Source organism: Rhinolophus hipposideros, assembly GCF_964194185.1.
Source record: "Rhinolophus hipposideros genome assembly, chromosome: 24".
In the NCBI taxonomy this organism is placed as follows: Eukaryota; Metazoa; Chordata; class Mammalia; order Chiroptera; family Rhinolophidae; genus Rhinolophus; species Rhinolophus hipposideros.
In genome coordinates this window covers 14621784-14637593 of record NC_138070.1, presented here as the reverse complement: position 1 = coordinate 14637593, position 15810 = coordinate 14621784, and the positions used below count along the sequence as shown (strand labels likewise).

The 15810-nt window shown below is 50.1% G+C and overlaps 1 protein-coding gene across 2 annotated transcripts in view; it reads left to right on the top strand.

Moving 5' to 3' along the window:
• Nucleotides 1-7266, top strand: part of WSCD2 (WSC domain containing 2) — a 102081-nt gene extending 94815 nt beyond the window's left edge. For both annotated transcript variants that reach the window (XM_081036651.1, XM_081036652.1), the window contains exon 9: nucleotides 5184-7266. In XM_081036651.1, coding sequence (XP_080892777.1) covers nucleotides 5184-5536 — 353 coding nt within the window. In that variant the 3' untranslated portion in view covers nucleotides 5537-7266. The remainder of the gene's footprint in view (nucleotides 1-5183) is intronic.
• The last annotated feature ends 8544 nt before the right edge of the window (nucleotides 7267-15810 follow it).

Sequence of the window (15810 nt, the reverse complement as noted above, 5' to 3'; positions counted from 1 at the left end):
TGAGAACCACTGATTCATCCTGTTTATTAGTGGGGAAACAGGCCCATAAAGAGGGCAGGGTCACTTGGGCCCATAGTGGCAGGACTAGAACCCAGCTCTCCATTTCCCAGGCATCCTGCTGCCCCAAGTGAAAAGGAAGGGGACTCAGGAAGTTCATGGGGGACCAGGCATTTAGCCTTCATTATCTCATTGAAACCCTCCAATTACCAAGGAGGTAAGGAAAGTGGCCACAACCATCCTACCATTCCATTTCCCAGGTGGGAAAACCATCCCAGGAAGGGAGCAAGTCCCGTGGCTAAAGCCCCAGCCCCATACAGCTGGGATTCAAACTCAGGCATTAGCTATTCTCTCTTACCTGGGGGTGTCGCTGACTTTCTGAGGCATCCATTCAGAGGTTCTCCTCTCCTGGCATAGCCCCTTGTCTCATGTTCAGACAATTTTAATTCCTGGGAGCTGCCTTACCTCTTTTTCCTTCTTCAAGACTACTGGGAGCTTTAAAACCAAAGATAAAGGAGGCGCCAGAACAGGCTGAGCCAAGAGGCTGCAGGGGATGGGGGAGAGGGGGTTCCAGCATAGGCATGTCATAGTGGGGGTCCCCACATTAATCTGGGATGGGGGGGTGCTTCTCCCAGTGCCCCCTCCCGGGCCTGACCCAAGTCTTCAAGTGCTCTGGCTGAGAGCCTTCCCCGAAGAACCCAAGCCCCGCCGTCCCCACCCAGCCCGTTCCTCTCATTTTGTTAACATCTGGATCCCGTAGGCACTTAAGTTTGAGACCTTTGCTGTAGGGCCCTGTGGGGACAGAGCCAGGAGTACAGTTTCCAAGCTCTCGCCCTCGCATGGAAAGGTGCTCACGCGGGTAGTAAATGGCCATCAACTGTGATTGGATGGCCATCCGCTGTGGCTAGTGGGCTGTTAGCTGTAACCAGTGAACCATTGGCTACTAATATAACTGCTGTGGCTACGCTAGCAGAAAACGGGGGCTAGCAAGAAGATGGTGGCTGAGCCAGCAAGCGGTGCAGTGAGGGTTGCGAACAGTGTGACTCCTGCTTCCTGTGTCTCCAACCCAGCTGCCAGTGAGACTATAGTGGTGTGACTCCCCTACCTATGGCTCCGTGGGTGTTCCGTTTTGGCCTCGCCATGTCCTGCGTTCTTACGTGGGGAGTGGGAGCAGAGACCCTGCATGACATCTCGCATGACAGGCCGCTGCACCAGCAATGTCAATACCATTTGGGAGCTAGTAGGAAATGCAAATTCTCAGGCTCCACCCAGACCTGATGACTTAGCAACTCTAGGAGGGGGCCCTATAGTCTGTATTTTAGCAATCCTTCCAGGTATTTTTGACGCAACCTCCAGTTTTATAATAGAACCACTCGCTTAAATCCTTGCTGTTCCAAGTGTGGCCTGTAGACCGGCAGCATGGGCTTCACCAGGGAGAGTTCTAGAAAAGCAAATCTCAGGCCCCCACACCCCCAGGCTTCACTGGATCATAATTAGCATTTTAGCAAGATTCCCCCAGAAGCTTCGTGTGCACTTGAAAGTTTGAGAATTGCTTTTGGAAGCCCTCAACCTAGAATGTAAGGGTCGCCCCACCACCACCAGAGCAGAGGTCTCCCAGCTGTTGAGCATGTCTACCCACCCTGCCCGGTCCTCTCCCAGTTATAGGTGGGTCGAGGCTCCTGCACTGGCCTCCCCCACCCCGACTTTTTGTTCCATAACGTTAATTTTACAATCTCCCTGGAGTGCGTCCAAAGCAAAGTTTTATGTGATATGATTACACAAGGTGAATTGTCCTGGATCTGTTTAATGAAACAGAGACTGTGCTTAGTGATTCCGTGGGGAATTAAGTACAGTTAAGCTATTAATCAGACCCCAGTTCCTCCCATGGGCAGGAAGATGGAGCGAAGAGTGGCCAGCCTGTGCCCTGCCAGGCCCACGTGGGTGACAGTTCCGGTGGAACCAGCCATGGTTAGCGGTGGTCTCAGCTCAGCTGCCTTTATTACCCAATTTGAAGGCAGCAATCAATTCCCGGAAATCCTGAGCTAATCGAGGGCTTTTATTTTTAATTTTTATTCTTCTCCTTTCCAATGAAGTAATTGAGGAGCTTCAAGTGGGGAATCTGTGCCGGTGGGGGCAGGAACATCTGCTGCTGAAATATCCTGGATATCAAATATGGTGTTGGAGGGAAGCTCTGACCAACATGGTGGGGCCTGCAGGACGTCCCGGAGGTGCTGGGGGGCCAACATCAAGAATAATTGTAACTGGAGCCAGCATTTATCAAGCACCTCCTGTATCCAAGGCCCTGTGCCAGGGTCTTTGCAAATCTGATTCCATTCCATCTGCACAGTCTCTAGGGTGCAGTTCTTAGCACAGTCACCATTTTGCAGATGAGTAACTGAGACTCAAGGAGATCGACTAATGTCCCGAAGGTCACACAGCAAATGTAGAGAGGGAGCTGAGTTTCGAACACTGGCAGTCGGACTCTAAAGCCATCTGTGAACAGACCCCAGGTTTTAGACAACACCCGAAGACGATGTGAGCAGTCGTAGAGTAGGATCTAGAGCAAGAAGGGTGCCTGAGTTGATCAGAACAGGAGCTCTCAAAGGGTGTGCTAGGAGGGTGGGAGCCTGGCTCAGTCTGGGATAGACGGGTTCAAATCCTGCTTTGGATGCCCACTGTGTGACCTTCAGCAAGTGGTTTCATGCCACTGAGCCTCCTTTCCCCCTGTGGATAAAATGAGGCTAAGAATTCCTACTCTCCAGTCTTCTTGTGGGCACTGCATGAGATAACGCATGCAAAGTGCCCAACACAGCCCTGACACACAGTAGGTGCTCAGGGAACTTACTTTCCCATCCCAGGGAGGTTTGCAGTCAGCAGGATGCCTGTCATCTCAATCCCACCTGCATCCAGGGCTAGGGATACCAGTTGGGGGACGCCGACCACCATGCAGAAGGGGCCTTCCCTGTCTTTGAGGACCACCCTGCAGCCCTCCTCCAGCTACCATTTGCGATGGTCAGAAGGGGCCAGGCCTAGAAGGGTACAGATAGATCTGTGTTTCACTGAGTGTCTGAGCACCATATCCATCCACCCGACCATCTGCCATGGGAGGAGCAGTTGTCCTGAATCACCAGGAATGTTGTAAGGTGACTCAGTAGTGGAGAAATTCTAAAAAACAAAAAATTAAAAAATAATAGAATAGACTATCCGTGTACAATGCTAAATTTTTTCTGATCACACAGATACATCTGGTCTTAACCCATTATAGCAGTATGGGCCCAATTAGCTAGATACATTGTAAATAATATATTTTAAGGAGAAAAAAAATCCTTGTCACCAGCATAAATATTTCCCAAGCAGCCATGGTGTTCCAGGGGGCCCCTGGGGGAGCAGGAGCCCCACCACAGATTTCGATATGTTCTGCCAAGAAAGAGGAGTCCTTTATCACATTGCAACTTGGCAGTTGGGAATTTCAATTTAGTTCAACAACCATTTATTGAGGCCCTGCTGGGTATAAGGCAGTGGGAAGAAGTGGGGGTGAGGCTGCTGGTGCCTGGGAAAGATCAGGACCTGGAGTCAGGCAGGTCAGGATAGTGCTTCCTGGCTGTGTGGCCTTGGGCAAGTCACTTCACCTCTCTGAGCCTCAGTTTCTTCATTGGGGATAAGTGCACATTAGTCCTTTCCTTTCAGGGTGGTCGTAAGGATTAAATGAAATCATGGGTATCCATTACCCAGCAAGGCGTGGGGATTTAGTTATTAAGAACCAGCTGGGCTCCCCAGCCTAGCTGGGGTGACACACAGCCCCTCGTTCAATAAACAAAACCTTCTGGAGGGTGGTGATGTCCCCATGAAAAGCAGTGGGTCTGGCTTCAGGATTTCGGTGTGCCTGCCCTATAATTCTCCAGCTAAGGCTCAGAATTGAAGCAGGAGTCTCTTTCTCTGTCCCCACCATCTTCCCAGCCGCCCCCGCCCCCCAGTAACCCCAGCTTTTAGGCTTCTGTCGAGTTCCAGCAGCCCAGTTCCAAAGAGACCAGCTGTCTCTTCAAGTTCCTCTCCATGGCTCCCCGAGGAATCTCCCGAATTCTATTGTAGCCTGTCTTTCAAGTCAGAGGATCCCAAACACACCCTCCCAATTTTGGTGACAATTCCTCCTGTCATTTTACCATAGCGAGGTAACAAACAACAGAAAGAAACAGTACATGATTCTCCAATACAAAGCAAAAAAAGGTAGAACAGAAAGGTGGAAAGATGACAATATAAATAATAATCTGACTTCACTATGCACAGCTCCAAAGTATGTTGGGGAGACAGATAACATGCCTGGAGGTACAGCGGAGTCCAGAGAAGGCACCTGCCTGAGGCTGGGGAGTCAGGAAAGATAACATTTTACCTGCGACCAGAATACTCACAGTAATAAGAGCCAATGTATACTGAGCACCTTCTGGCTACAGGGTACCATGCTAAAAACTTGATATGCTTTACCCACTAACTCTGTACAGTGGCCCTATTATTATCCTATAAGCAGATACTACTACTACTACTACACAGGACAACTATTACTACACAGGATACTTTGGTAGTGAAAAGTCCAGACATTGAAGACAGACTGTGTGGGTTCAAATCCTGGTCCTGCCAGTTATTAGCTGTGTGACCTTAAGCAAGTTACTTAACCTCTCTGTGCCTCACTTTCCTCTTCTAACAAATGAAGAAAATAATACCTGCCTCATAGAGTTGTTGTGAGGAATAAGTAAATTAATAGCTATATTAATCTGTTTCTTGTATTATATATTAATACCGGGGTGCCAAAAAACGTATATACGTGCCTTGTATTCACCTTTTATTATCAGTATATGTTGAGTATTACAATTTTAATACAGTGTTTTCCTTTCTTAAAATGTGTAGACTTTTTTTGGCACCCTCTGTATAAGTATATATTAAAATATAAAATGTTAGTAGCATACATTTCTGTATGTTACTAGTCTGTCTTTGGTGTAGTAAAGCACCAAACAGATGTCACTGTTATCCCCAAAGAGAAGGAAGGGCTAAGACTATTCCAGGCAGGAGTCGCAGCCCTGAGGTGGGAGGAATCTGGAGATGCTGTGAATCCCTGCAGCCACCGCCAGCGCCCTCTGACCTGTGTCCCTGGAGCCTTCCGCCCTCTGACTGTGCCGTCCCTCCCCTCTCCACAGAGTGGCCCGAGTTTGTGAGGAACTATGCCCCGTGGTGGGCCACGCACACGCTCGACTGGCTCAAGTTTGGCAAGAAGGTGCTGGTGGTACATTTTGAGGACCTGAAGCAGGACCTCTTCGTCCAGCTGGGCCGGATGGTCAGCCTGCTGGGGGTGGCCGTGCGGGAGGACCGGCTGCTGTGCGTGGAGAGCCAGAAGGATGGCAACTTCAAGCGCTCGGGGCTCCGGAAGCTGGAGTACGACCCCTACACGGCGGACATGCAGAAGACCATCTCCGCCTACATCAAGATGGTGGATGTGGCCCTCAAAGGCAGGAACCTCACGGGCGTCCCCGACGACTACTACCCCAGATGATGCACTGGGGGCGGCTCTGGGAGGCGTGTCCCAGCAGGAGACTCGAGACCCCGGGACCCCTGCCCACCTGTCCTCGTTGGTAGGGGACAGTCCCCTTGGCTGCTGTTGGCCTCCAGTAAATTTCCCGCATGACAAAGGAGGCTCGCGGGGAGAGATTGTCCAGCACGCCCCACCTGCTTACAGCCCCCTGTGGAGATGGCAGAGGCAACTGATTTGGGGAGTTCCAGCCACGTGGACCCTCTTCTGTCTCCCATGTCCCTGCCCCCACCACTCTGGGTTCCCCTTGGGGGAGGGAGGGCTCCTGGGTGTCCCTGAGACATGGGTGCCTCACCGCAGGTGTTGGGGACCTCCATGCAAGAGCTGAAGGGACTGTTGTAAAAAAGTAGCCCGAGACGCCCTTCCCGCCTGGGCTGAGCTTTCATAGCCTCCCCTTTTCTGCCCCCCGCCCCCAGGAAGCGCTGGCACCAAGGTTGGTGCAGGCCGCTTGTGTGAAGGAAGATTGCTGGGAAGTCTCTCTGTGGCCTTAGGTTGCTGGCATTCTGTGTGGGGTGGGGAAGCACTGGTGCTCACAGTACGTTCATTGTCAGCACCATGTGGGGTCCCTGGCATCATGAGCTCACCCCCAGGTCACACTGCTCCTGAGGAACCATCCGGTTGCCCATCCACTTCCAGGGCTGGAATTCTGCCCTTTGTTTCCCCTGCTGTATCCAGGAGGTGACCTTGGGATGCTTGACCCCACTTCCCAGGGTTCCTCAAGACACCAACCATTACACCATGTGCAGAATCGGAGTCAAAAATGAGAGCCCCAGTAACCCATCTCTCCATTGTGGGGTCCGACATGGGTCTCACACTGCCCTCTGACCCCTACGAATGGATCCTCTGCTGTCTAGGTGAGAGAGCAAGGGTGCCCCAAATCAGGTGGAACCAAACCCAAAAGTAGACCCCCACGACCTTCCCTTGGTCACAGCCCAGCGGAGCCAGCTTCCCTTGGGGAAGGAGTGAAATGAATGGGATGGCTCTTCATTTCCATACAAACGCTGCTCCCTTGATGCTGAGATATCAAACCAAAGGATTCCTGAGGACCTGATTCCCTGATCATGGATCTTAGAAAGCATTGATCCGGGATCCCATTGCTTCCCCCACCTTGGAGACCAGTGGCGTCACACCCAGCCCTCACCTGTGCTCCTGTACCATGCCCCACCATGTAGACACAAAAGCCATAGGTCACAGCTCTTTATATTCTGTCTGGAGCCGCCTCCACCCCAAGCATCCCCTCTGAAGCCTTGGGGTGCAGGTAAATGCTCGTTCCCAAACAGCCAAGAGACTATGGAGAAGGCGAGTATAAAGAGATATATTTTTTTAAGAGGAATACGACTAATACATTCCGCCCCTTGGAACCTGGCCATGCAAAGAGAAGAGCCCAGGAATCATGCCTGTGGTTCTCCCCCTGATCCCCTCATCTGTAGGATTTGGGCCACCCCAGCGCCCAGCCAGGGGGCTCTGAATGTATTTTGTACCATGTTACTTTCCCCCAGGCTGATTTCTAGTCTTTCTCAAAGCAGTAGAGGGCTTGGCCTCCCCTCCCACTCAGAGGCCAGCTCTCTCTGGGAGCCTCTTGGTCCAAGACCTGGGCCAGTTCTTCACTGGTGGTCCCCTCAGGCCACAAGCCTCTGTCTGAAGATTCCTCAGGTCAACACCATCATTAAAAGTGAGTTTTGTTGATAATTCTACCACTGAGGCTGAGTATTGTGTAAGGCGAATTCACAAATGGGATGTTACTCTGGAGTGTGTGTGTGTGTGTGTGTGTAAGAGACAGAGCATTTCTGGGGTACCTAATTGCTTTTGTGTTGGTAACTCTAACTGCCTGTGAAGGACTGTGTGCCTCTGTGTGTAAAATCGTCTCTGTGTCCAACTGCCCTTCTGTGTCGTAAGACTGTCCCCCCCACACTGGCATGGATACCGTCCCATTTCTGCTGTGTCTGTGTGTGTTCGTGTGTGGAATTGTGCACGTGTGGAGGAGATGGTGGTGTGTATGAACCCCATGCATGAGAAGGTGCCTGTTTATTGTGGAGAGATGTCTTCTATGCCTTTGTCCTGGGCCAGTGTGTGTGTGTGTGTGTGCGCGCGCGTGTGTGGAGGGGGTGTGGGTGTGGGGGATTACTAGGGTGAGGTGTAAGGGTCCCTGCTTGGGTTTGTGCATGGGTATGGAAGAGGTTATCTATCAGAAGTGTTCCTTTTGTGTATATTTGTGACTGTGTGTGTGAGAGAGAGAGTCCCTGAGTGTGTGGTGCTGGGCACACACGTGTGCAGAAGGGCAGCCAGTGAGAGTACAAGGGGACAGAGAAGGCCCCTCTGTCCCCTGGTGGGTGGAGTGAATCTCAAATACCCCACCGGAGGGCCCTGTGTCCTCTCTGCTCACACGACAGAGGGGCTTCTGTGGTGCCTCAGGGAGTGTTAGCAGAAGGAGGGATGCGGGAGGAGGGACATGGGTTTACATACAGCCACGTGGACAGCAGAGGGGAGAGGGGAGGTAAACAGCTGGTACAGGTAGGGGAAGGGAAGGGAAGGGAGGGGCTCCTCCCCACCCAACGACACAGTTCAGGAGGACTCGTGGCAGGGAAGCTCTTTCCTCCAGTCCTGGGTCTACGAAAGTAGCGATGGGAAAGAAAGGGCTCAGAAAGGGGAGAGCGTGCGGTTGTTCCAGGATCGAGGGCAGGGGCGTTCTCCTCTGGCGGCTTGTGGTGGCTCCAGAAATCCTTCTCCGGGGACTCACTGGACCCCAGGCTCAACTCTGACCCCAACCTCAAGCCACGTCTGACCTGGTCACAGACTGAGCCCCAATCCTAGAATCTTGAGCCTGTGTCACAGCTAAGCCCTAATTCTGAGCACAAACTGAGCCTTGATCCTGGAATAGACTTAACCGTGATCCTAGCCTCACACTGACCCCTGATTTCAGCCCTGTATGGAACCCGGACCCTAGCCAGAGGCCCACATCTGGCCCACATCTGGCCATCTGTCTACTGAGACTTGCCCTGGTCGTTAACTATATTCCAACCTGGGCCATAGGCTGAGCCATGACCTGCCCAAAACAAATACTGAGGGTGTCTCCTGACTGAGCCCAAATCTCGGACTCAGACTGAGCTCTGATTCTGGTCACAGACTAAGCCCCAGTCCTGACCCTGGATAAGCCCTGAACTTGGCCTCAGTCTGAACCCTTGCCTGACCTCAAATCAAGCCTTGACTCCGGTCCCAGGCTGAGCGGCACCGGTGAACCAATATGCCAATATCCTTTCGTTTCTCCAAATAGTATCTTTCTAACCAAACCCTCCCAGACCAGAAGTGAGGAAAGCCATGGAACATCTAGCTCCAAGCTCCCCTGGACTGTCCTCCTCGGCTCTCACAGACTGTGCCATATCCTCCTGCTCACCACCGACCTGACGTCCTTTAGACCAGAGCTTGGCTTGAGATGGACAGTGTAGCCGCCTCTTCGTTGGCCCATCTTGGCCCTTTTCATCCACACGTTAGCCATCCTCCGGAATCAAATCTTTATGTTTCAGGCCCAGAAGAAATATATTTAAATATGTTCATTCATTCAAAGTAGGCTCCACGCCTTCATTTCCATTTCTTCAACAATCTTTATTGAGCATCTACTGCCCCGAATCCTAAAGATGCAAAAAGGAACAAAGCAGATGAAACGCCCCATTCCTGCAGAGTTTGCATTTTGTCAAGTACCGAGCAGATACTTATACATGATCAGAAAGCTTCTGGGAAGATGATGGTGGGGCAAAGAAGGTAAAGGACTTGGGTGGCCCCTGACCACCCCCAGGAGGTTAGTCACTCCTTTCAGCAGGGACAGTGGTTCGCAGAGACTAGTGCTACCTGGCCTGAGTCACACAGAGACTGGGGCCGACTGGTGCCCTCTCCAAGAGGTCCCGTCCACACACAGAGAGTGCCAGCACCCTGCACTTCAGGAGAAAGGAAAGATTTGGATCCCGGTGATGGGGCCGTGCCCGGCTGGCATGGAAGCCAGAACACCTGGCCCTCATCCTGCGGTTGTCTCCAGTGCACTGTGGCCCCAGAACGCGGAGATAACAGGCAGGGCCTGGGATTTCCTCCTGATTTCTCCAGTAACCCTGGAAGCAGCCGCCAACACATTCCCAGTAGGCAATGTGGGGATGGGGGGGCGAATCAGGGTGCTGGGGGCAGGTCTTGCCTGGACCCTTCTCCTCCCCAAGGCCCAGTCTCTCTTCCCTTCCCCCTTCTCTCTTGCATTGGCTTGTTCTCTCCCCATCCCTCTCCCCTTTCTCACTGTTTCTTCACACTACCTCCTGCTCTCAATTTCCCTTTTCTTGGTCTCTTTTATTTCCTCCAGCTGCTCATAAACCTCTTTTCTTTCTTGTCCTTCTCTCTCTCTCCCTCTCTTCCTCTCTCTTCCTCTCTCTCTCTCTCTCTCTCCCTCTCTCTCCCTCTCTCTCTCTCCCTCTCTTCCTCTCTCTTTCTCTCTCTCTCTCTCTCTCTCTCTCTCTCTCTCCCTCCCTCCCTTCCTCTCCCTCCCTCATTTCATCATTATCTCTTTCTTGATTTCTGCTTCTGCTTGTGTAAACATCTCTCTATATCTCATGATCTGTGAGCTCTCTGTCTCTCCGCCTATCTCTTGCTCCCTCCCTTCCTCCCTTCCTCCCCACCCCTATTGTCTTCTCTGAATCTTCCTCCTCATCTTCCTGGAGAGTGGGAGCCACTCAGCAGGATCCAGACACAGTGAGACAAATGCTACCCAGGCTGGTAACCAAGGAAGTGGTTTCCTTAGCAACAGAATCTGCAGGCACGCGCTGCACTGCCCCATCCTTAGCTATTACAGTAAGTACTGAGAGGGGCCAGGGGGAGTTGCAAGCCCGGCAACTGGAAAATCAGTAAAGACACTGCTACGGTGACCCTCTTGAGAGGGGGCAGTGGTCTGAGACAGCTCAGTACCTGGCACTTTGAAGACACTCAAAAATCCGAGAAGTGGCGGGCTATGGGGTCAGAGAGAGGCATGTAGCATGGAGAGAGCTGAGGCAGGAATTCACAGGAGTTGGTGACAGACTGGATTGGGGGTGGGGGGAGGTGACAGAGAAGGTAAAGGGACCACCAAGAGTCTGCCTGTGCAGTTCCTGGGAGGAGATCCTTTGGCAGATGGAGAGCCTGGGTCAGAGGAGCAGGTGAGGGAGGGAGAAACCATGGGAAGCCAACATAGGTTCCTGTCCAACTGTCCTTCCAACTAGGAAGCCAACATAGGTTCCTGTCCCCAAGCAGTCACCATTTAGTTGGAGAGACATTGGGGGAAGGAAGGTGGAGACAGACACAGAAATATCTCATTCAATTCTCCCTATCAGTTGGTGACAAGGAACACGGGAGAGCAAGCACAGCCCTGAGGATGGTGACAGGCTCAGAGAAGGCACGTCCTTGGCTCGGGTGACACAAGAGTCGGTGGCAACACTTGGCATTTGAACCTAAGAAAATCCCACAGCTGGTCCCAAAGATGGAAGACAGAAGAGGGTAGAAAATATGGAGAGAGACAGAGAGGGAGAGAGGGAGGGTGTGTGGGGAGAGAGAGAGAGAGAGAGAGAGAGAAAGAGAGAGAGGAGAGATTTAAACCATTGATTTGGTACTTTTTCCCACTGGGAAAACAAAAATATGTTCAATTTTAGAGAAAGGAGAAAGGGGGAGGAGGAGACAAAAGCGCCCTATGGTATGATAGCTTTTGCAGCTATAAATAACTGTCCCCAAGGAAAACACCTGTCAAGATGAATTCACTTCCAGGGAGACGAATTGTGTCCCATTCCAGGTTGATATTTAAATGACTCAGAGGGGGTGACGAGTGAAGGGCAGAAAGTTGATCAACGTTAACACACGAAAACCTCGCTCAGCTTTTCCAAAATGCAATAAAACGTGCAGGCGAGGAGAGCTGTAAATCTGGGTGATAATATCCATCCTCGTAAAAGCAACATGTTTATTTATCATGTTTGCACATTTATAATTTCCCCTCAAATTTACAGTCTGCAATCTGCCAGTGCGCAGGGGGAGAAACATGGAAATGAGAACAATCCGGCAGAACGTCGAGGAGGAAGAAATGATAAAATATTTATCCCCTCAGTCTACCCCCAATACCCAGGCTGCCTTAAATCCAATTTCAAACAAAGGTGGTGAGTTATCGAGTGGGGCCCTGCGCCTCTGTTTCAGGCCACCGAGAGCTAACTGAAATGAACAGCCATTATGGAATGGAATATGTTACAACGAAACGATTTTTGTGTATTCTGAGTCATTTACTAAACAATTATGGGGAATGAAGAGTCAGCCAGAAGGGAGAGAGACGGTCGGTCGATATGGGTAGGACTTTTGTGTGTCCTAAAGTGGGGGGCAAGAGGGACAAGGAGAAAACTCAGGGGCCAAATTCTCTTCCGAGACCTGAGTTAGGCACCCAACCCTTCATCGTAGTTACCTGAACTTCCCCAACCGGGAATGCCCAAGTCCCATCCTTGACCTTCTGAATCAGAGTTTCCAAAACATGGAGCTCAGGAATTGGTGGGAGAGATCCTGTGGGCCCACTGTGAGACAAAAGTGTGTTTACACACTTGCCTTGTTGATAACTTCTGGTCTAGGCACCTCTATGGCGGAAGCCTGCAAAGGATTGTCAATAGCCTCCCTGCATCTAGTATGGCTTTTCATGCATTATGAGTTCTGCCTCCCTAGCTCTAGCACAGGGCCTGACACGTACATAGTAGGTGCCAAGGAGATGCTTGTCAATTTTCTGAAGAAGTGAACTGGGACGGTTAAAGGATGTTCAGAGAAAAGCCACAAGCCATCCACTGAAGTAGGCCTGAGTTATTCTCTTTGCTGCCCTGAATTTTCTCTCCAGTAAGACTGAATTGTTTCGTTTTGTCCTGTTTTTTTTATCCCTCACCTCCTGCTTAAACCTCTAAAGCCAATGGTGTGGTGCAGCCCCCCCTCATACTGGTTCTCGAGAGCCAATCTCTTCTCAAATTCACATTCAGTGATGTCACATGGGTAGCTTGAAATTGGTCATGGTGAGAAAATTTACACCATGGAAAATGGCAAATGCTACAAATAAGGCAGTTTGGTTTTTTTTGTTTTTTGTTTTTTTTTTTGGTTTTTGGTTTTCAGAGAGCCAGTTGTTGTTTACCAGCACACGACTGCCCAAAGCACATAGGCACACACTGTGCTCCTTCTTCTTTTCCGTGTCTTTATTCATAGCGTCCCCTCTACCTGGAAAGTCTTCATCTGGCTAACGTCTTCATCTCCTTAAGACTCCGGCTCTTCCTCTTCCAGGCAGCTTCCCCGTGCCCCATCCACAAAGACTAAATTCAGTGACTTCTGTGACCTCCTCAATCCCAGCTCTGGACAAGGCCATTGTTGTGGTCACTTCGGTAATCTGGTGTGTGTCTCTGTCACCAGGGCAGGAGCTATGTTGGAGCAGAAACCACAGCTTCACTTCTAGATTTCCTTATGTCTCTTGGCTCAGAGTAGGTGATGAGCAAAGGTTAGGCAAGGAAAGGATGAATGCATCAATTACATTTAACACCATGCACCAACCTCTTAGCTCTCACAAACTTTGGGGTGAATGGGCAGGAGGATCTACCTACCCAGACAATGGCCAGGAAGAAAGGGAAATGAGAAACTACTCACAGTGATGATAGCAGCTAGTATTTACTAAGTACTAATTATAAGCCGGGCACTATGCTAGGAGCTTTCTATCTATCACATCACTAAATCATCACCAGAACCCTGGGAGACAGGGACACTTAGTGTCCCCATTTTACAGTCACGGAAACCAAGGCTCAGAGAGGTTAAGTAATTCACCAAATGTCACACAGCTGGGAAATGATGGAACTGGGCTTTGAACTCAGGCAGTCTAGCTTCAGAGTCCGTATGTTTAATCACTACCCTGCATCCCAGGGAGAGAAATGAACCCAGAGACAAGAAGGAAAGGGTGGGTCTGGCAAAGCAACATGGAGAAGGCTGCTGTAGGGAAGGAAATAATCATGCAAACAGTTGGTCTCTCCAGGGCTGAGGACCCATGGAGTGAGGTGAAAGTAGCGACAATGCCATCACTCATGAAGCAGGCCGGGAGCTGGTGTTCCAGTGACTTTGGGTTCTGAGCGGCAAGGTTGGTTTATAGGTTGCCATGGCAACTGCCAAGCAATGACCTCTTACTCCACAGCTCAGTGACTCTCTAGAAATTCTTTCCTTTTTGCTTCCACTGCCACTCTTCCCAGCCAGTGGAGGCAAGGTGACAGTTTCTTCCCCAGGAGAGACTGTGTTGGAGGAGAAAAGATGACCTAAGTCCCTTTCAGAATGACAATGGAAAAGGGAAATTTGAGTTGGGGGGCGTGGGCGAAGAAAAAAGAGAAAAGGGGACTTCAAACCTCAAACGTCCAGTCGTCAGACCGGGAAAGGACTGCACAAGGGGGTTCTCAGATCAGCTTAAAAATCTTGTGAAAACCATGAACTGTCTCCCCAGAAAAATGTGAGTGTCCACAGCTGGGTATATGTGTCCAAATATCCATGCACACAGAGCTTTGCATATAGTTATAAGGAATATTTAGACCCCTTGGGACCAAAAGTAGGAAATTAAAAACCCCTCTGATCCAGTGGTTTCAAAATTAGGGCAGCAGAACCATATGTTCAATCAAAACCGAATGTGAAACCCTAACCTCTAATACATTGGCTCTCAATTGGGGGATTTTGCACCCAGGATACGTAGCAATGTCTGGAGATAGTTTTGGTTTTCCCAACTAGGGGAGAGGGAGGTGCTACTGTACCTAGTGCTCAGTGTCCAAGGACGCTGCTCAACATCCCACAAAGCACAGACCAGCCCTCACCACAAGGAACAGTCTGACCCAAAATATCCGTAGTGCCAATGCTGACAAACCCTGATGTGATATGATAAAAGGGGAGCTGCTCATTCGTTCATTCGTTCATTTATCCGGTAAAATGGGCAAGGAGTGGAGGATGGAGCTCCTCCAGCGTCAGACTGACCTGACTTACATTTGGACTCAGCTGTGTGACCCAGGGCCAGCTGCCAGACATCTCTGAACCTTAGTTTCCTCACCTCTAACATCAAGATTATCATGGAATATAAGTATTGGGGTGATTGTACGGAGCACAGTTACTACACACACAGGGGGAAAAAGAGCAAAGCTATTGTCTTTATTATCATTACTATTCTTATTAATGGTGTTGTGGAAGATTTCACAAATGAGGAATTCAGTTTGTAATAACTCAGGAAAGTGTCTGCCATTGGCTAACTTGAGGGATCAAGGATTGCTATGCGTGATGTGAGGTGGAAAATCAAGTTCATGAACTCATCCTAGAAAAAGTGCTACACACCTCATTGCTGAATATCACTACAGTCACCTTCAAAGGACTCCCCTTGGGAAGCTATGCACTGATGCCAGCGCCTAGTCCACCCTTCAAAGCAATTCTGGAACTCTTTCTAGAATGGCCACCAGAGCTGTCGTCGTATTACCCTTGATGTCCTGAATGTCATCAAAATGTCTTCCTTTCAGTATTTTCATTATCTTCGGGTAAAGAAAGAAGTCACTGGGGGTCAGGTCAGGTGAATAGGGTGGGTGTTCTAATACAGTTATTTGTTTACTGGCTAAAAACTCCCTCACAGACAGTGCCGGATGAGCTGGTGCATTGTCGTGATGCAAGAGCCATGAATTGTTGGTGAAAAGTTCAGGTCGTCTAACTTTTTCACGCAGCCTTTTCAGCACTTCCAAATAGTGAACTTGGTGAATTGTTTGTCCAGTGGGTACAAATTCATAATGAATAATCCCTCTGATATCAAAATAGGTTAGCAGCATCGTTGCAACCAGTTTGTGAACTTAATTGTCAGAACTTGTATGCTTGTGTCCTCCCCAAATTCATGTGTTGAATCCCAATATGATGGTGTTAGAAGTTGGGCCTTTGGGAAGTGTTTAGGATCACATTAGGTCATGAGGGTGGGGCCCTCAGGGTGAGATTCATGCCCTTATAAAAAGAGGAAGAGAAACTAGATTCTCTCTGTCTCTCTGCACCTGTGAGGACACAGCAAATAGGCAGGCGTCTGCAAACCAGGAAGAGAGTCCTCAAAAGACATCAAGGCTGCCTGCACCTGGACATTCTTCTGGGAAATAGCACTGAAATGTCTTGAAGAAGGAGTGCCTTTTGTATTTTGCAAAAACGTGTCATAGGGGCTGGAATGTGGCCACTGGGAGGGACTTGTGGGGTCT